A 20,087-nucleotide genomic window follows, 5' to 3' on the forward strand; every position below is an offset into this window, starting at 1 on the left:
TACTAAAGGCGATCAAAGATCTTCCAGGATCCAAATCGCCTGGCCCAATGGTCTGACAGGAGAATTTTGCAAAGCACTAGGTCCCACACTGACAGCAATCCTTCTCCTTATGTATGAAGATGCTCTCAACAAAGGAATATAGCCCCCCATGCTGCGCAAAGCCAACATGATACTACTGCGCAAGCCTGTTATACCCCCCCAAAGATTGTGCCTCCTATAGGCCGATCTCTTTAATAAACATGGATAATAAAATATTTGCCAAAATCCTAGCCAGACGGCTGCTTCCACTGATGGCGGAGTTAGTACTAGCAGACTAGGCGGGCTTCATACCCGGACGAAATACATTGTTAGGCGTTCAGCACTTTTTTGGGATCATCGAAGCCCTGAATCTCTCGACCAGAGCAGTTGCAGTGCTTTTAGATGCAGAAAAGGCCTTTGACTCCATCGAGTGGCCATACCTTTTCGCAGTGCTGCAGAAGTTGGGACTCGGGCCTAATACATCAAATCGGTCTCACTGCTCTATACGATCCCCTCAACCAAAATCACAATTGGGAAGGCACAGTCAACGCAATTTGAAATGAAAAGAGGGACCAGACAGGGCTGCCCTTTGTCAGCATTATTATTCGCCCTCGTCATGGAACCACTTGCTGCGGGCCTAAGAGAGCAGCAAATTGAGAGAGGACTTACCCTGGGACTACACAAACTGATTATATCACTCTATGCTGATGGCGTAGCTCTCTTCATTTGTGACCCAGAAACCCACCTAAACCCAGTGATGTGAGAGGTCCTTAGGTTTGAGGTGTTCCCGGGTCTCAAAATCAACCACAACAAGTCGTTTGTGTTCCCTCTCACAGAGAGAACGAAGGCTTTTTGAGATGAGTTCAACCTCAGGTCGGAGAACTCTGGGGTCAGATACCTAGGGGGGCTTGTCTCCAGGAATCGCGAAGAATTATATCGGGACAACTATGGGAAGGCCATTGAAAATATGGCCGGGGGAAAATAACACAGTGACAGCATCTCCCACTAACACTCCTTGGGCGCATCTCCATTGTGAAAATGATTATATTGCCTAAACTCCTTTATCTGTTCGCTAATGTCGGAGGGATTTTTCCGGCGCTTGAAGGGCCTAATTTTTATGTACTATGGGCTGGGAAACCAGCGAGAGTGGCCCAAACAATGCTTATACAACCAGCGGCAAAGGGAATCTTAGCCCTGCCAGATTTAGAACGCTATTACTGGACAGCGCAGGCACAATTTATGGGATACTGGTATGCCACTCATTTTGTCCGCCCGCACGTCCAATACGAGCGGGCTCCGATGACACTGAATCTACTATAAGCCGTGATCGTAGGGGAGCTCCGAGTCCCACCGCATTCCCTAAACATAGTCCTGATCACATACGCAATATGGAAAAAGATGTCAAAGAAACGTGGCATTCCCAGTCGATATTCGCCCCTCCTGCCAGCAAAATACATTCCCGGAATACCCATAACAAGTGAACAGGTATATCTGCAATGGGCAGACAAATTGCAAATTGAGACTATGGGGGATCTGTTCGTGGAGGGCACGTTCCTCACAACCCAGCAGGCGAGGGCAAGGGGGGCTGAGTCAGCCTTCAATATTTTCGTATACTATCGGCTCCACCACACTCTAAAGTCCATCCTCCCCTCGTTCCCAGTACAGCCACAAATATGGCAATTACTGCATGAGGTAATTCAAACACAAGCTGACGGCTGGTTAATCTCACGGTATAGTGACCTATTGGTGGACGAGACAGGTGAGATGGCGACTCCGAGGAGAACGCGGGAAGTGTCCCTAGGCAACCCCATTGCTGATGAAGACTGGCACTACATACTGAGACAAACAAAGAAGGTCTATCTGAACTCTAGGTACAAGCTCATACATTTTAACTTCCTCCACCAGGTATACCATGCTCCAGCCAGGCTACACAAGCAGCGTCAGTCAGTTTCAGAGGCTTGTACTAGATGTAATTACACTCCAGTGCATTTCCTTTTTCTCGCATGTGAATGCCCAACAATCAGCCAATTCTGGACAAAGGTGATATCCACGACTTCACTGATCATTGGGGAATAGATAGACCTTAGCCCACTTTCTGCATTGCTGGGATGCACCAACTCCCTGCAACCCACAGTGAGGCGGTTAGCAGGATTACTATTGATCCTGGAAACATTCCCTTAAGATCAATTCTTCTAAAATGAAGATCTTGTGCTGCTCCAAGAAGAGAAAGAAGGTAAATCCTAAAGGCATATTGGGAAGGCGCTTATAATGAATGTAAACTCATTGGTCTACTTGGGGTTCCACATTCAGGCAACACCTAGTCAAACAGGGTTGATAGACTGGGTGAGAGATCATACAACGTTACTTGTAAATCAACTCGTGAGAGTCGACGGCCGTTATGGCAAATACACTTTGAAATCAGCCCTCAAATATTATGAAGAGAAGGTACTCCCTAAAATGCTGTATGGAATGGACATCTACTTGTTGACACTCATGCATCTTCTGCCCCACTTTGAAGCTTTGGTTTGGCGTTGGGTGTTGAGGGTGCCTTGCACGGTCCCTATGGACGCGATGAGGCAGGAACTGAGCATAACATCTTTATAGACCCGTGCCAATTGGAAATGGTTGTCATTGGTGAGAAACATCCTCTGTCCCATGAGGAGCTCCCTGTTCTTGGATCTGAAGGTTATACTTGAGGGGAGGAAGAGCACATGTGTGAATGGTATATATGAGCACGTCTGTACCATCCTAAGAGAGGTGAACTGTACCGTAATTGAATTGTGTGATAACCCTGATAGAGTTTAAAAATGCTTATTCCAGCTGGACTGTTTCTCAACCATGGAAAAAATGCACTCATTACCCTCACTTGCCCACCTGCGATTTCATCATAAGAAACTGGGATGCCTAGCTCCGTTTTTGACTTTATGTCCTACCAGGTGGGTGAGAAGTATGTTCCTAAGATTTCGCTGGAATTTGATCCTCACTAAGCAAATTATGACTCGAAGGGGCCAGTTAGGGTGGACTTTGATGGGCTGTTGTTTCTGTGAGAATGCGACCGTCTGTGAAACTTTGAAACATATATTTTCTGTGTGCCTAGCGGTTTCTGAGCTGAGATCAAAGTATCTAAACAAATTCATGCAAAATGGGGAGCTTGGGATCACGGAAGCCAACTGGGCCATTTGCTTATCCGGTCACTTGACATCAACTGGAATTGCTGTTGTTACATTTTTAAAAGCATTAAGGATAGATAAGGCTCTTTCTATTTTTTGAGGATATCTGATGCCCCATCACATATGTTGTTATTCCTTTTTTGTCTCTTTTGAACTTGTTATGGTTACTTAACGTTGAGTACTGATGAACTGATGCTTCTGTACCAATTGCTCTTTTAAAAAAAATATATGTTGATTATTATTTTTGATTAAGTTTAGCTTGGCTTTTAATGTGAATGTTTAACTGTTCTATAAGATTTCTTCTTTCATTTTTTCTTTTGTTTTTTTTCTTTTTTGTTAAAGGTTGTCTTTGTTTAACCGCTTAACAAAAAAACAAAAAACAAAAAAAAAGAAGGGAATTAAATCTACCATTAAAAGTAATCAAGAGTAGAAAAACCTAATTTAGGGGAAATAAACTACATATCCCTGAATCGTAGAGGAACTGTGACGAAGAAGAGGACTGAAGAGGCATGTAAAATAAGCCTAATAGACATTTCAAGAGTCAGGCAATTGAGGCTGAGGGCTTACACCTGAAGCCAATTGTCAAACCTGTGGGGAATAAAAGGCTGCAGCAGGAGAGGAGAGGAGGAAGGAGCTGGAGCAGGAGTTAGAATGTTTGTAGTAGAAGAGGTGGGTGAGGTTGGCAATTGATGAAGAAGTGTGAGCACGGAAGGGACGCTGGAACGTGGAGAGAGCAGATTTCACCTGCAAGTTCTGAGAGGGTCCTGTGTTCTCAAAACCTGTATTGCAGAGGCTTTGCAGAGGAAGAAGTGCTGGATTTGAGGTTTTCCCCATGTGGGACGAATTGCTGTGATTGCAGAGCCGTGACGGTGCAGCAACCCTATGCCAGAGGCAGAAGGCAAGACAAGGGTTTCGGGAGCAAGAGAAGCCCCCAATTATGAAGGCCAGACCGGAGACACCCATGCTGGAGAAAGGTATGGGTCCCAAGTGAGCCCAAAGAAGCACAAGAGATCGAGGAAGTTGGGAGAGTGAAGCAACCCACAAACACAGTGTGCCTGAGGCCAGTGAGTAAAGCTTGGTACTCAGAAACACTTAAAAGTAACTGTAACCAGCTTCAAAACAACTTCGGTAGAGTTGAAAGCAAGCAGAGGTTTCTAGTTATTTTGAAGTACTGTGTTAACAATTAAAATGTAACACGCACGTCCCTTCTGAATGTCGGAGCCATCAAATGGAAAGTAAATACCTTTTCATTCATTGTTCAACACTTGTTCTTATTACTGTAGTGGTCGTGTGCCTTCAATTGTGTAAAAAGAACTCTGCTTTCTATTCCGAAAACACAAGGCTACTGTTTTACATGCGTTAATAGTGAAACAAGCACAAAAGAAGGTTCCGTGTGACCAATTACATTTCCCGAAAGAAGTCAGAAGTTGTGTTTTCAACTTTATACAGCAATACAATTCCATTCAAGTCTTTAAGTCAAAGTTCTATCTTAAAGATGATCGTGTGTGCTTAATTATGGTTTCACTTTGAAGATTAAACCTTGCAGATGCCTGAATTGACAGTCTTTATTCTATAATGCGGCTAGACAGAAGCAAATAACAAGCAGTACCCAAGCCAAGACGCTTACCCTTTTTCCAGTGAAGCAAGTTACTGGGACTCATTACAAGTATGGCGGTAAGGCAACAACGGCGCAGGTATCGCTACCGGCACCGTTGCTACCGTACCGCTATACTAGGAGTTCTGCTCACGGGTGCCCTTGCAGCCACCAGGTCTGACCTTGTGGCCGTACCGGCACCCGCGAGCAGAACATGATGGTAGCACCGGTACTGTTATTAACGGTACCAGTGCTACCACCATCCCCATTCCCATTGATCCCTATGGGCTAATGGGAATGGGGATGTACCGGGCCCGGCACCCGCGAAAGGGCAATTACCGGGTCCGGCTGGGCCGGAATAGCCCAGTAATTGCCCATTCGCAGGGGCCGGACCCGGATGCGAGTTTGGAGATAGCCTTGCCGGTAAAACCGGCAAGACTACCTCCAACCTCGTAATGAGGCCCACTGTTTAAACCCATCCACTTGAAAAGTGAAGATTGTCAACTGTCCAGTAACTTTAATCTAAGTGTGGCATTGTTACCTGAAGTCTGAGGAGTGGCCCTAAGGCTTCTGGGTAATTATTTGGACAGAAGGGGTGTGAATAGGTCTGGGTAAGGGAAACTGGGTGCTTGGCAAGAACTTTGGGGAAATAACCTGTAATATTGAAGACTACTGAAGTTGAGAAGAAGTCAGTCTTCTGAGCAGAGGCAGGTTATCCCTGGTGGCAGTCAGGCAACTAGAAGAGGCAAAGAGGCTGCCCTTTTCTTGGAGTATAAAAAGGGGGAGTGTTGTGCCTACCTGTAGAGGTCAACATGTGTTGTCATTGCATAACCAACAATCCTAAAGTACTAAATAGTGGTAATTATATTTGGTGGCAGTCAGACAGACGAAAGAGGCAAAGAGGTTGCCCCTTTCAGAACCCTGAAAGGAAGAGTGCCTTGCCTACCTGTAGAAGTCGAAGTGTCTTGTCATGTAATGCCTAATAATTCTGAAGTATAACACTGAAGCAGAAGTACCTGAACTGTGGTGGTGTAGTAAACTGTCAGTGGATGTTACAGTAAAGTGGTTTGGAGTAGTAAGAGGCTGTGAGACAAAAGTAATTGTTCTCATGGTAACAACAGTAGAAGGTTGGTTATTAGTAGAGAAGCAACAACCCAAAGAGAAGCATCCTGACAATTATACCAAGTGTACTGCAGAGGTATTAACTATTTATAAAGTTGCATGTGAATACATTCTATTCTTTGACCTGTATTAACCAACATTGAAGAGAAGATATCCAGAATTACCATTGGTGCTATTTTCTTTGCTGGCATTGGAAGAGGATCTTTTCAACCAAACCCCAGAGAATTGTTACCAGTGGATTTTTGTTTGATGAACTTTATTTTTGACTTGAACTCACATGAACTGGTATAAGACCTTTCATTTTGTATTTTTTTAACATTTTGAAGTTGACTTTAAAACCCTGGGGAAGGGATTATCCCAGGACAGGTGAAGGTCATCCAGATATTGTCCAATTCATGTTTTATTTTTATGTTACTTTTATTATTATTCTTTCAATGTGTTGTTGTTTAAAGTGAGGGCCAGTTTACCTATGCTTTAGCCTTTAGACTAGGTAGGCCATCCCCCCAATAGAGTAGGGCAAGCAAGGCTTTGTTTGCAAACCTTTTCTTTAATAAAATGTTTAATCTTAAGAAACTACAAGCAGTTGACCGCCTCACATTACTGACCCCTCACAGCATCCTGTGATGAACCCTGCAGAGTCATCTCTAATTCCCTGATGGTGGTCTCTTCCCACATAGCCAGGGAAAGGCAACCGCTACCTGATTCTGACCCTGGAGGTGGTGTCAAGAGGGACGATCATGTGGAAGGAGAAAACAGTCGGCAGGAGGTGATGGCTCAGACAGGGGAGGCAAAGTATTAATCCTTTGACTGTGAAGAAGAAACCCTAATCCCAGAGTTTGTAATGGCCTGCTTCCATTATTCAGAACTCTGTAATTGTGAGGTCTTAAATCATGCTACTGTTAATTGTATTATGCAGCACTTTATTCATCCTTCATATGTACCTAAACCCTTTAAACCTTCTTTGACATCTAATGATGTTGACGATTGTTATATAGATAGAAATGTGCAACAACAAAACTTAAAACACTATGGTAATTCTTTGGACTTCAATTCACTGAAAGCTTTAAGTACTGGGACGAAAAAGAGTGGTAAAGAGTTAATGAAGAGCAACAGTCATGTCAATAGTAATGTGCGGTCTAGTTGTTGACCATTCATTCAACTGCATGAGACATTTAAATCAGAGAAGCAGCTGCGGACAGGGAAACGAGAAGGAGAAAGGGAAGGAGAAGCCAGATCGGGCTGCAGAGTGCACAGAGCAGGAAGCGGAGCCGCAGAGAGAGGCAGACTTGTGGGAGTGCACCAGGCTGAAGAAGAGAGGTGCTCCGAGACTGCCATTTGTCACCCCAACGTACCGGAGTGGGGGGAGACCCGACAGAGTTTAACAGGCTCCAGAGAAGGGCAGCAAAGATGTCGGCAACTGCAGACAGGTTGTCCAAAAAGATGCCAAGCTAGAAAACAGCAACCGTATCGGAGACAATGAAGCCTGCAGAGGACCTGAAAGGGGGTCTGACAAGTTGCGAACGTCCTTCCCTAAGCAACACTCTGCCACTACAGCAGACCACGAGTCGAAGATGCCAGGGAAAACCAGTAAGTTGGCCCTTTGATAGTGGTGACCCCGGGGTATTCCGACAGCTGTGTTGACAATTAAGTAAAAGCTTTGAATACAGACCAAATAGAATTACAGAGATAACAAGATGGCAAACATTGTACAATTCTCCTGACATTTGATGTCAGTTGGGGGGAAACCTGGAACAAGAATTGCCAAAAGCCAAGAGACATTGTAAGAGAACTTGATAGAAAGAGTTTGAACACACCCTCATATAGGGGATGCCAGTATGAGGGAAAATTGGTGCAAGTGCTAACTGAAGCCAACAAGGTTGTGCCACTGAAGAGGTACAATTGTTAGAACATTTAAGAGAAATGTGAATGTTGGGGAGAGGCCTGATAAGAGCCTGGTAGTGGCATATTTTTGAGAGAGATACCTGGCAGGAGAATGAACCAGGATATCCAGAGTTTTCAGTTAAACCTTATTTGGGAAAAGATACCTGGCAGCAAAGTACACAAGGGGATATGTGTGAGGCAACAGGAGGATATTCCTGGCAATGGAGTATACCAGGAAATCCAAGGTTTTGTTGAAAAAGAACTTTGTTAGATCAATGAACATTTTTGTTTTGGCGATCATAACGACTATAAAAGACTGTCTTTCATTGTACTGCATACAACCTGTATTGTAAAAAGAACATTTGCCTTCCCATTTTAAGAAAAATACTGAGGAAAGAGATATCTTCATTACCCTTAATGGAACTTTTTAGAAACAGAGTATTTCAAATGTCCTTTCCTGAAACCATTGAGGAGAAGGAACACTAAATCCTGGATACAAGGGTTGTTTTGTTGAATCTATTGCTTGATTGATTGATTGATATTTTATTTCTATCGCGCTCATACACAAGTGTTTCAGAGAGCCACGAGGCAAGGGAGGGGAACAGGGGAGAACAAAACAGCGATCTTACTAGGCCCAGTGACATTGAGAATGCGCAAGTGCCTGGGAGAGGGGGAGGGGAAAAGTGCATGGAAGGAGGGAGAAGTGGAAAGTGCGAAGCAGAGGAGAAACTGATAAATAACAATAAATAAATAATAAAGGCAACAAACAGTGGTAATGCAGCTAGCAATTTGCAAGTGCTAGGTTTAAGGCAGCAGACAGGGTAGGTCTGATAAGTGCAGGAAGAAAAAGAGGGGGGCTGTATGGGTACAGATACAGACCCCGGTGGCAGTGCAGGAGGGTGGCAGGGTGAGCAGGTACCTGGGCCAGAAGGACAGCGGGTGGCCAGGTGCACAGTGCCACGAGAGAACAGATCAGCAGGGGAGAGGGAGAGCAAAGGCAGAAGAAAAGAGTAAGGTCTTGAGGTGCTTCCGGAACCGGAGATGGTTCTCCTCAAGTTTTAGAGTGGCAGGGAGGCTGTTCCAGAGAGAAGCCCCAGCTGAAGACAGAGATCTACCCCCAACTCGTTTCTTTGAAAAACGACTGACCCTGAGGGAGTTAGAGGTAGAGGAGCGAAGAGCTCGAGAGGGGAGGTATTTGTGGAGGAATAGCTGAAGGTATTTTGGACCCAGGCCCCAGAAAGACTTGTGGACAATGCAGAGGGTTTTGAATTCAATCCTTGCATCCACTGGGAGCCAGTGGAGAGATTTCAGAGCTGGAGAGATACGATCCCAGGGCTTGAGGCCAAGGACAAGTCTTGCAGTCCTGTTCTGGATTAGTTGCAGAGGGTGGAGAGTAGAGGCAGGTAGATTTAGAAAGAGGCTGTTACAATAGTCCAAGCTAGAGAGAACCAGAGCTTGGGATACCATGAGCTTCTGGGGGAAGGAGAGGAAAGGCAGAGTACCTCTGAGGAGGTGCAGACGGAAATTTGACTTTTTTGAGACCTCAGAGATGTGGGCAGAGAAGGAAAGGGTGGAGTCAAAGATGACCTTGAGGTTCTTAGCCTCGCAGGTGGGGGTAGGAGGAGGGCCAAGGGAGGCCGGCCAGAGAGTGAGGGGAAAGGATGGTGAAGGTGTGCCGATGAGGAGGATCTCCGTCTTGCTGGTATTCAGACAAAGATCATTGGCGGAACACCAATCTTGAATGGCAGTTAGGCAATCGGAGATGAGAGAGGGAGAGGAGGTGACAGAGGGCAGCCTGAAAATGAGTTGAGTGTCGTCAGCGTAGCACTGGAAATTTGAGCAGAAAGTGGCAATGCAGTGGGCGAGAGTTGCCATGTATTGTTTGAAAAGCCAGGGCGAGAGGTTAGACCCCTGGGGAACTCCACAGGTAGAGAGGAAGATAGATGAAAGGAAGGACCCAAGTTGGACCTGGGAGGGTCGATCTGAGAGGAAAGAGGTCAGCCAGGCCAGAGCCTGATCAGTGATACCCAGGTTTTCACGGAGACGGTTGAGCAGGATGGTATGGTTGACCGTGTCGAAGGCAGAAGAGAGATCGAGGAGAATGAGGACAGAGGGAATGGTAGAGTCAAGGTTGGAGAGCAGATCTTCACGGATGTCCAGGACAGCAGTTTCCGTGCTTCTGGCAGCTCTGAAGCCAGACTGGTGGTCATGGAGACAGCCAACAGAATTGGAATGAAGGTTAAGCTGAGAGATGGCCAACTTTTCCAGGAGTTTGCCAAGAAAGGGAGTAATGGAAATTGGGCGATAGTTAGCTGGACAAGAAGGATCAGCTCTGGGTTTCTTGAGAAGTGAATGCACAAAGGAGTGCTTCAGAGGGGAGGGGAAGGATCCCAAGGCAAAGCAGTGGTTGCAAAAATCAGCAAGGGACGGAGCAATGGTGTCAATGTGGTCCTTGATGGTTTTAGAGCAACAGTGATGAACCTGTTTTGACGAGGCTTTCATAGATCAGACTTGTCTGGCGACCTCGTCAGGGGTGAAAAGAGGAAAGGATGAGAAGGATGGTGGGAGGGTGGCTAAAGGAGGGTCAGCAAGCACAGATGGAGAGGGGAGAGGAGAGGTGTGGGTGGAGAGGGTGGACAGGATGTCCTGGGTTTTTAAAATGAAGTGAGAGGCAAGGGCATTGCAAAGAGCCTGGGAGGCGACAGGAGGCGTAGAGACTGGAGCAGGGTTGGCCAGCTCCTTGCAGATTTTAAAGAGTTCCACCGAGTTGTTAGATGCCGCAGAGACACGAGCTTGAATGTGGACTCTCTTCTTGGTGAGGACAGAGAGTCGGTATTGCCTTTGTAGCAGGGGACAGGCCAGTTTGTCAGAGGATGAACAGGAAGTCCTCCATTTCCTCTCAGCTGCCCTACACTTAGATTTAAGTGTAGCTAGGTCAGAGTCATACCAGGAATTGCACTTGGCTTTGGACTTCAAACGAATCCTCATGACAGGGGCAAGAGCATCAAGCGTATCAGAAATTGAAGAGTAGAGCAGAGACAGGGCTGTGTCAGGATGTGAGACAGCCAAAGGTGGAGGGGGGAGAGAAAGTGGCAGCAAAAGCCTCAACTGACACACGCTTCATGGGACGGATGTCCGAGAAGGTAGGTGGCAGTGTTGGGGTAGGCTTGGCTTGGGGGGAAGAGAGGGAGAGATGAGATGAGAGGAGGGAGTGATCGCCCCAGGAGAGAGGAGTGGTCAGAGGGATGGAGAGGTCAGAGGAGATCAAGACATCGAGTGTGTGCCCTGCAGAGTGAGTCGGGCCAGAGGCGAGGATGGACAGGGAGAGGGAGTCGCAGAGTTCACGGAAGAGTACAGAGGAGGAGCAAGGAGAGTCTAAATGTATATTTAGGTCACCGAGGAGGAGGGGTTGAGTGGTAGAGGCCAGGAGGGAGGAGGAGAGGTCTGCCCATTCAGAGAGAAATGAGGTGATTTGACCAGGAGGCCGGTAGATGGTAACTACAGTAAGAAAATGGGTAGGCGACAGAGAAAGCCTACAGAGAAGGCTTTCAAAAGAGGAGTAGGACTGAGTGGGATTGATAGAGGCAGGAATCCACTCAGGAAAGATCAGGGCTAACCCCCACCGGACCGGGAGGATCTGGGTGCTGAGAGGATCTTGTAGCCATCAGGGAGGAGAGTGTCAAAGCTTGTGACAGAGCACGCCGTGAACCATGTCTCAGTAAGACCAAGGACATCAAGGTCTAGTTCTTCAAGGAGGTGGCAGATGTCAGAGGAGTGTTTGACGGCAGAGCGAGAGTTGCAATATGAAGAAGGTTGCCAGCCTTAAAGACCTTCCGGGGAGGGGTACAGATCAGAGGTACGCCCTGCGGAGGAGAAAGAGCCCTAGGAGGGGCAGAGGAGGAGGAGGAGAGAGAGGGCAAGGTAGCCAAGGGGGAAGAGGAGGGGACAGCAGGAGATGAGAGGAAAGCTCTTGTGTTTGTGCCTAATACTTTACACCATACCCCTGGTTCCCCATGTCTCAGCCTATAAACATGTCCTGGCCAAGAGACAGTTAACTTCAGAATTTTGTGTGAAATCTATGCAGGTCCACTAAGGTTGTCTTCCCAGAACGCTGCACCAGAATTGGTTCTGGAAAACCTACTTAAAAGCTTCCACCTCGAGGTAGACTCTGAAATGGGGACAGTTAGGAAGGAAGTGATCTGGATAAGTACAGAACACAAATGTTATCAGATTTGTCTTTTCACAACTTTTGCCCTGATCATTTGAATTGACTGCTCTAAAGTAAGGTAAGAATATTAGTCCCTCAGCATTGACTCCCTTGGATTAAGATGCCGAGTTCCTCGACTGCAGAGTTAAAATGGTGTATCAGTGACTCTGCCTTAGCCCTGTGCCAAGCCAATATGAATTACATTATGGCAACAATAAAGGGCCTTAAATATTTGCCAGATTCTTTATCCTGCAATCTTCATTGATATTCATAAACAAGGATTATCTCAGCCCATGTCCCGAATACAAGAACACATTTTAAAAAAGGAGAGAAAACTGTCCTTTAAATGTGAAATTAAATAACCATAAGACTAAATGCCTATCTGGCATAATAGTTCTTGTTTCATGCTGTTTTATTTCCATGAAAGAATAGCATTGTGATTAAACTGCATTTCTAGAGATCATACCATGGAGAAATATTTGAGAACGAAGGACAGATAGGCAGTTTTAAAAATATGAAACAAAAGCACTTCCCCTTTAAGGTCGCAGAGAGTGCTATCTCCCAGCAAGCACTGTAATGGAAGTGGAAGCCCGTTTTTTTACAGTCTGTATGAGAAGATCCTGGAACAATTCTCTCTGTTTTGTGTAGATTCTCTTGAGAGTATTTTGACTTTACTTGACCTTTTATGCATTCTACTACCATTCTTGATAAAATGGACGAGGCTCCATCTGGTCACCGGGCCACCATAATGTGTCTTTTTTACAAATGTGGAGCCTTTGGGGCAAGTAATCTAAAAGTGGTGATCATCCCCTTTGCACTGGCAGGCTCCCAAACACCCCAACTGTGGAAGGGTTAGGGATCTGACTATGTCAAAATGGGATGGGTCCCACTGAACCTGGTGCAGGAAGCTCACCATGGGGTTTCCCAGAGTCAGTCCTGGCCCAGGGGTGGAGATGGTAGGCCCACAGTCTCTGTACCTTATATTTGTGCCTGGATGAAAATGTTGACTACCACCCACTCTTTCTTCATACCTGCTGCGCACAATGCTTGCCATGATTCCTTTTCCTCTCCCATAGGTCGATATGTACCAGAGACCTAGGGTTGAAGACCCGAACGGGGAGCGTGCCAGAGAGTGACACAGTGGTGCAGAAATGCCACGCAAATCCCACCAGCAACACAGAAGCTCCAGCGGACACTCCGGAATTGATTTTCATTTCCACTGGCTGCCACTTCCAAACATCAGCGGGCCCAGGTGAAGGGGCGGGGCTTAAGGCCTGATATATGTGTTTCTTTTTTTGACTGACTGGAGAAACCAGCTGACGGGGAAGCCAACGTCAGTGATGGGGCAAAATAAAAGGGGCCTAGGAAAGCAGGTCAATATGGGTGGATCGGGTGAGGTCAAGAGAGGAGAGCAAGAAGCAAGAGATCAGGTGAAGGAGGCACAGTGAAGTGGAGTGTGGTGGAGATTTGTCAAAAGCATGCGCATGATGAGGTATTGGTTGGTGAGAGAAAGTTGTACTTTGGTGAGAGAGTGGGATTAAGGGAGAGTTGAGAGGGTGTGATAGGGAGTGGTTGAGAAGGATGGCCGAGGGAACGAAAGGAAGGTGACTGAGAAGGTGTAGGTGGAGTGCAATGTAGTTTGAGTGTAGCACAGCGTGGTAGTAGTAGAGTGATAATAGTGGAAAGTAGTGGGAGGGAATTGTAGTTGAGGGAGCAGAGTAGGAGGGAGTAGCCAGAGAAGAGAGTAGTAGAGGGTAGTGGGAGGAAAGAGTAATAGAGACTAGTGGTAGAAGTGTCTAGTGGAGAGTAGTGGGAGAGGAGGGCAGTAGAGAACGGTCGAAGTAGTGAGAAAAGAGGGAGGTAGATAAGACCAGAGGTTGGAATTAGGCAGTAGAAAGAGAGGAATATCGGAGGGACAGAAGAGGGTATGTGAAGGAGAGAAAGGACTGTGGAAGGAATAGCAGGAAGGAGAGTAGGAAGAATGGAAAAAAAGACAGAGAGAAGCTTGCGATAAGATGTACATGGGAGTGGAAGGAAAGGGCAAGTGGACCTGGGTATTTGGAATGCACTTAAACCAGTTGAAAAGGTAATTATTAGTGTTGGTGGGCCCTTGGATAGAAACTACCTAGATCATTCCCAAAGGAAGACAGAGAGAGATGGTGTTTGCCTTTAGACCATCACAACCAGCAAGTCTGAATTTTAGATAGTAGGGGTTACCAATCTCAAGTGCACTGCCTATCCTGGTGTTGAGGGATGCCTGGGCTAGGGTGGGAAAGGCCAACAGAAGACGAGTGAGAGAGAGGGATGACCCATAGCATGCCCCTTTACAGATATTGCAATAAAAACTCTTGAACCGTCTCTGCAGGTTGGTGTGTTCTTGAGGCCATCTGTGATAGTAGCTGAATGAATGAAAACTGGTTTGAAGTGGGTTGGTGGTCTTTTTGCATGGCATTTGGCTTGCCATCCAGGATTGGTGAGATGTCAAGACATTGAATGTTTTTCTTTCTCAGCCCTTCTGTTATGGATATTAGTGGAGGATCTTGGGTCAGCCATTAGTCAGTCGACCACTGGATCCTAAATCCATATAAACTAAGAGGACCAAGAAGGATGCCAGAGAATCTTCCAGAAGCCTTCATTGCTGCATGCGGTTGCCATAAGGCAAAGCTCTGCTTCCTCTCTCGACCAGGGGAAATCTGTTGAGGTGCAGCCCTTCCTTAAGTCATTAGGAACAGGTGGCTCACCGCTCTTGACTGCATCTTGGGGCTCCATCGAATCGCTACACTGAGTGCTGCTCGTCTGGAGAGGGGGCTCCTCCTGGCATTAGACACTGTAGTGGCATTCATTGCTTCTCTTCCTTTGGCAATCTTGCTATGGACTTTCCTGTTCGTGGCCTTGCTGCTGCTCTTGGTCGTTGGAAAGATTTCACTGCTGGGTTCCTTAGGTCCTGCCTTGCATCTCATGTGACTTGTTGGAAAGGTCACCACAAGACTGCTCCGCTGATGCTGCATGTCCAGTGCCGTTTTTCATTGCTCATTGCTGGAAAGAGATTGTCCTTCATCGAGAGTCCTGTGGTCCTGTCTTCTCTTGTAACCATAAATGTTATGTTATTAAGTATTTATACTGTGCCCATCAACACCATAGTTGTATTACAGTGCCTAACCTTGTCCTAGAAAAAGGTACATTGTGATCCTGCCCGGGTGTGATTATACCTTGGTCTGTGGATAGAAAGAAGAAGGGTTTGGGGGAGAGGAGATGATAAGAACAGAGAATTAACCAGAGGACAGACAATTCATTACAGGCTGAAAACACATGAGTTGAATAGAAGGGATCATGGTTGCGATAGCTGGGATGTGTGTTGCTTAACTGTGATTAGTTATTGGTAAGCATGAACGAATATTTAGGGAATGTACAGCACATTTTACAAGCAAGACTTAATTGTGATGGAAGTATCTAGAGCAGACGATGCCTGGTGCTATACATGGTTGGTGTGTGGGTGTGTGATGGACTTGAGAGGTGCTCAAGCAGGCTCTAATAATGTGGAAGCCTTAACCAGCTTTGTTTGTAATAAACACTCCCTCTAACAAGGGAGAGAACTGGGATTGCCAAGCCTGCTGACAGATGTCAGCGCCAAGAGTTGGACTTGTATAGATAAATGCCCCGGCAAAACAACCAGGCAATGAAAGGCAGGAGAAGAGGGAGATACAGAATCTGCACCAAATTTCTGGGCTGGATGTAACTCACCTGAACTTTAAGGTGGTCGATCTCCATGCTGAAGGATTTTACATGTTGATAATATGGAAATGCTTGAGAGTTTAATCGTGCATTTGACTCCTGTGTGTCATATCATCATAATCTGTAAATCCGGATGTTCCCCGAGGTCACTTCCCCTGTTAGACAAGTCTAATCTTTTAGACAAGTTGACATATTACACATCTCCAGCTGATCCCATGAATGCTGCACAATAGCAACGAGGGGATAACATCTCAGCGGTGCAACACAATGCAAAAGGCCAACGCAACGGGATATAAAGTCAGAATTGTGTACTTCCCCACCTCTCATTCACTGCATCTCTGTGCCTAAATCAATGATGCCACTCTATAGACAATGACAAAAGATTGCCCATAATGCATTACTGCATTGGCACGAATTGGGGCCAACATTTCCAGCCAAAAATGCACGGGGGAGGCACCCTCTAATTCACTGAAAGGCCCTTGCCAGCTCCAGACCATGCATTCTGGTCTGGAATAGGTCCCAGCATGATTAAGGCCACCATGGCCTAAAGGTCCTCCATGAAAATGCACCTTGCCACTTTTCTGCAGCCCACCACCCCCTACACTGCAGAGCTAGAAAACGTGCAAGGGGATCTGACCGAGGTGTAGTACGTTAGACCAACCATAAACTGTAAAGTCAAACCCTCAAGTGAACAACTCCCCCAGCCAACAATAAGGTAAACAGATCTTGTGGCGCCTGGTATCCTACAGAATATATACCCCATGAGGTATTGCTAAGAGTGTTCTTGTAGACTAACCACGTGTATAGATTTGGGGTTAGAACTCTGTGTTACTGTGGCGCTGGATGTGGCAAGTGCCAGTTGGTATTCTCATACCCTGTATTCAGTTTCTAATGATAAAGGACACCGTTGTGTGCCTGAGATTGGTTGAATTTTATTGTTCCATAGGTTTAGTTAGAATTTTTCGTATACAATTTTGCCAGTTATTGGCAGACATCTCTGCATGTAGTTGGATATATTCCAGATGCTGGTAGCATTAGCTAGAGTGCTGACACGTTTTTCAACCATAGGTGTTTCTCAAGGCGTGGAGTGAGGGCCTGTCTTGTCCTGTATTGGTAGGTCCGGTTAACTTGCTTCTAGTGTAGCTGGTTAGCTTTCGTGCCCGGCAGGGCGGGGGGGTGGCGGTCTGCTGGGCTCATGGCGATCGTCTGTGTATATGTCACAGCCATGCCTTCCTCACCCCTTTTCAACAACCAAAGAGACATATTTGATCCATTGCCTATCTGCGATTGGCCTTAGCCAATATCTGAGTGCATTAAGGTCCTGCACAAACAAAATCCCCAATAGGAACCCCTACAATGAACAAATAAAAACGTTGTCCCTCAAGCTATTTGCCCCATCCAAGGGCTAAAGCAACCCTTGAGTTTCCTGTGCATCCTTGGCTGTATGTGCCATGTACCAGAGTACCACAATACAAGGGCAGAGCTTTTTATTTTACAGAGCCTTTTGCCGGACCCAATGTAAACATCAGAACCTACGTATGCAGCCATGACCCCTGGGTCTCCTTCGTAACATCGATCATTGTCAGTGGGCTCCCCATGGTCGTTGGATATACGTTTTGTGACTGGTCTTCATCATTGTGGCCTGTGGGAATGATTTGCATACCCTGTTTTGGCGCCTCCCTCCTCTTGCCTTTGATGCTGGAACCTGGGCCTGGAACTCTTAGATGGGGATGCTCCTGACTCCACAAGCTGAGTGGCTGTGGAGCTCACAGGGGCCCATGATCATTGTCGTGCCATGGGCACCTGTGAGTGCACACTTACCTAAGGTCTCAGCATGGCCAGGGTCTAGCTATTGTCTTTATCACATTGTTGCCAGTGGGAGGAGATTTCTGACTGGAATTAAACTTCAGACTTTACTTACATTTGAACACTGTGAATATAGATAATGTAGCAATGAAGTTTAAAGTGTGTCTGGGGCCCTATTACCTTTTGTCTATACTTAGTGTGTTTCACTTATTTTTCATAGATACTGATGTTGTGTACACATGCTTGTTAATAAATAGTGTGTTTATATGTTTCAGTTCCGCCGGTGTGGACTATCTTTTACTTGGTATGGTTGTGTGTGGGATCTGTACCTGTCGGTCTCCTAAGAGTCAAGACTTTTTGCTCAGTCACGTTTACCACTTCGAGTTTGGTCTAACTTGGTGGAAGCCCTGCACACTACTGGTTGGTCTCTCTGAACCCCCCCTCAACGAGGTAAAGACTGAGGTGTGGTGCATAGGGGTCTGAGCTTGCAAGGGTCACGAGTGCCTGTGGCTTCCTTACCAATTTCCAGACATTTACTGTGCAAAATGTCTCTGGACCATTGTCCTTCAGCAGGGATATGCAGTGAGTTTTGAGGAAGGGACACTGACAGATAGTAGCACATGAATAACTGTTTAGTAGCCCACCTTTGCAAAAAAAACCTTTGTGTCTGTGATCCTTTGAGTGACTGTTGTTTTGTTAGTGACCAATAAAGTCTGAATTAGTGGGATATCTTGGAGTAAACTTTGCCTTTGCTTAACATTCTATCCCGAAGGATGCGTTTACCCTTGAGTGACCAATGCTGCTAGAGCGACAGATACTCTCAAAGTGTCCCTAAAAGGCTGATCTTTCCTTAGTAGCCTTCTCATTGAGTGGCCATGTCTCTGTGTGATATATACCTCCATAGTGATTACTGTTCCCATAGTGACAGGTATTCCAGAGAGGCATGTTTTCCTTGACTGCTCCATGTCCCCGATTGAGGCATGTCACTGATTCTTCCAGAGTTTTCCTTTTGTTTTGAGGGGTCCTGTTCTTTAATAGCCCTTCTCTGCTCACAGGTGGGTCGTGCTGGACACTGAGACACAGGTGGTCGTAGCTGACTATACGGATGGAAACGAACAGCTGTCTGTGGTTCGCTACTCCCCAGGTGAGCAAAGGTGCCTTGCCCCTCATATCATGCATTCCTAATGTCCTTCTCTCACTCTTAGATCTCCGTCACTATCTTCAGCCAATGTCCTCCTCTATGTCTTTCTCTGCTCCTCACCACTTTCTGAATCTCCTTCAAGAATAAAGGAGCAGGTGAGATCCTGGATCGATTGCACTGCTGTGAGTTTACATTTCTCAGTCAATCAATCAATCAATCAAAAACGTTATTCGGCAAAAATGTCATAAAAGTCAAAGAGGTAAAAACCTGCACAGATAAAAATATAACAACGAGCACAGTTGATCAAAATTAATTACAGGTCATAAAGGATGCATACGATAAATTGCAGAGTGCATAATAAGAAGAAGGAAACAGTAAATCAAGTCTCTTTTTAGAGTCCAGAAGAGAGATTATAATTGCAGCCCTACTGCCTCTTGTTAACAGCATTGATTAGTATCCATGTGAATTTATCACATAGATAGATAATGTCCATGGTTCACATTCGAATGATTCAATATCAATTTTCCTCTATCGTTGAACGATTTTCGTCGGAAAAGCCAAGTTTACATTTCTGTCTTGGAAAGTGGTATGTATTGTTTCAGTGACTTCTGACATGAAGACCAGTGAAAAAGAAAACGTTTTTAGTTGACGATTGCTTCCAGGTCTTGCACAAAGCTAAGGCGGTCAGGAGAACACAGTGAAGGGTGCTCACTAGACTAGCTGTGATTCGACGTCTTTCCGGATACATTGAGTATGGCACGGAGGGTTCTGCGTACTTTGGTCAGCATGCAAGCAGCGCAATGTAGATGGAAGCAATGCACTGCTGGACTACCATAATGTTCACGTGCATTCATACCTACTTGCAAGGGGCCGTAGACAGGTGGTTGCGTGAGTTACATTCTTTCGCACAAAGGTTAGCAGACCACTGCCAGACACAGCAATGGCTTATTCAGCAATAGGCAAAGCAGCTACAGTAGTGTGGTTTTTATGTACAATAATGATCAGGTGCAATTAACCATGGCCCAAAGGTAGCGAGCGGATCATGGGCGACAGTGAGAAAGACAAAGAAAAAAAACATACTAAGCAGCCACACTAGTTCTAGCTCCAATAAGAACATCATACAAAACAAGCAATAAGAAACACAAAAGGAACTCATAGGCCAACCCCCTAAATTGAGATAAAATGAGACTGGATGGATGGAGGTAAAGCATTAAGGGGCCGGGCAGCAACAGCTGGAAAAACCTGGGCAGAAAAACGGGAATCTTGACAATATGGAATGTTCTACCTTGAAGTGTCTGCATTCCTGGGATGTGTCCCGCCAGAAATGTGCAGTTGTTCTACCAAGAAAGACGGCTGCGCCACAACCACTGCCTTGAATAGTGATCTAAAGTGACTCAGGAGGAGCCAGGGAATAGA

The 20,087-nt window shown here is 45.9% G+C and overlaps 1 protein-coding gene across 4 annotated transcripts in view; it reads left to right on the top strand.

Annotated features, from left to right (window-relative positions):
* The window catches only part of EML3 (EMAP like 3), a 743,130-nt gene that overhangs the window by 511,243 nt on the left and 211,800 nt on the right, over nt 1–20,087 (top strand). For all 4 annotated transcript variants that reach the window (XM_069645189.1, XM_069645191.1, XM_069645188.1 and 1 more), the window contains one exon: nt 18,586–18,674. In XM_069645189.1, the coding sequence (XP_069501290.1) occupies nt 18,586–18,674 (89 nt within the window). The remainder of the gene's footprint in view (nt 1–18,585; nt 18,675–20,087) is intronic.

Source organism: Ambystoma mexicanum, chromosome 2p (genome assembly GCF_040938575.1).
Source record: "Ambystoma mexicanum isolate Mex_15411 chromosome 2p, UKY_AmexF1_1, whole genome shotgun sequence".
Taxonomy (NCBI): Eukaryota; Metazoa; Chordata; class Amphibia; order Caudata; family Ambystomatidae; genus Ambystoma; species Ambystoma mexicanum.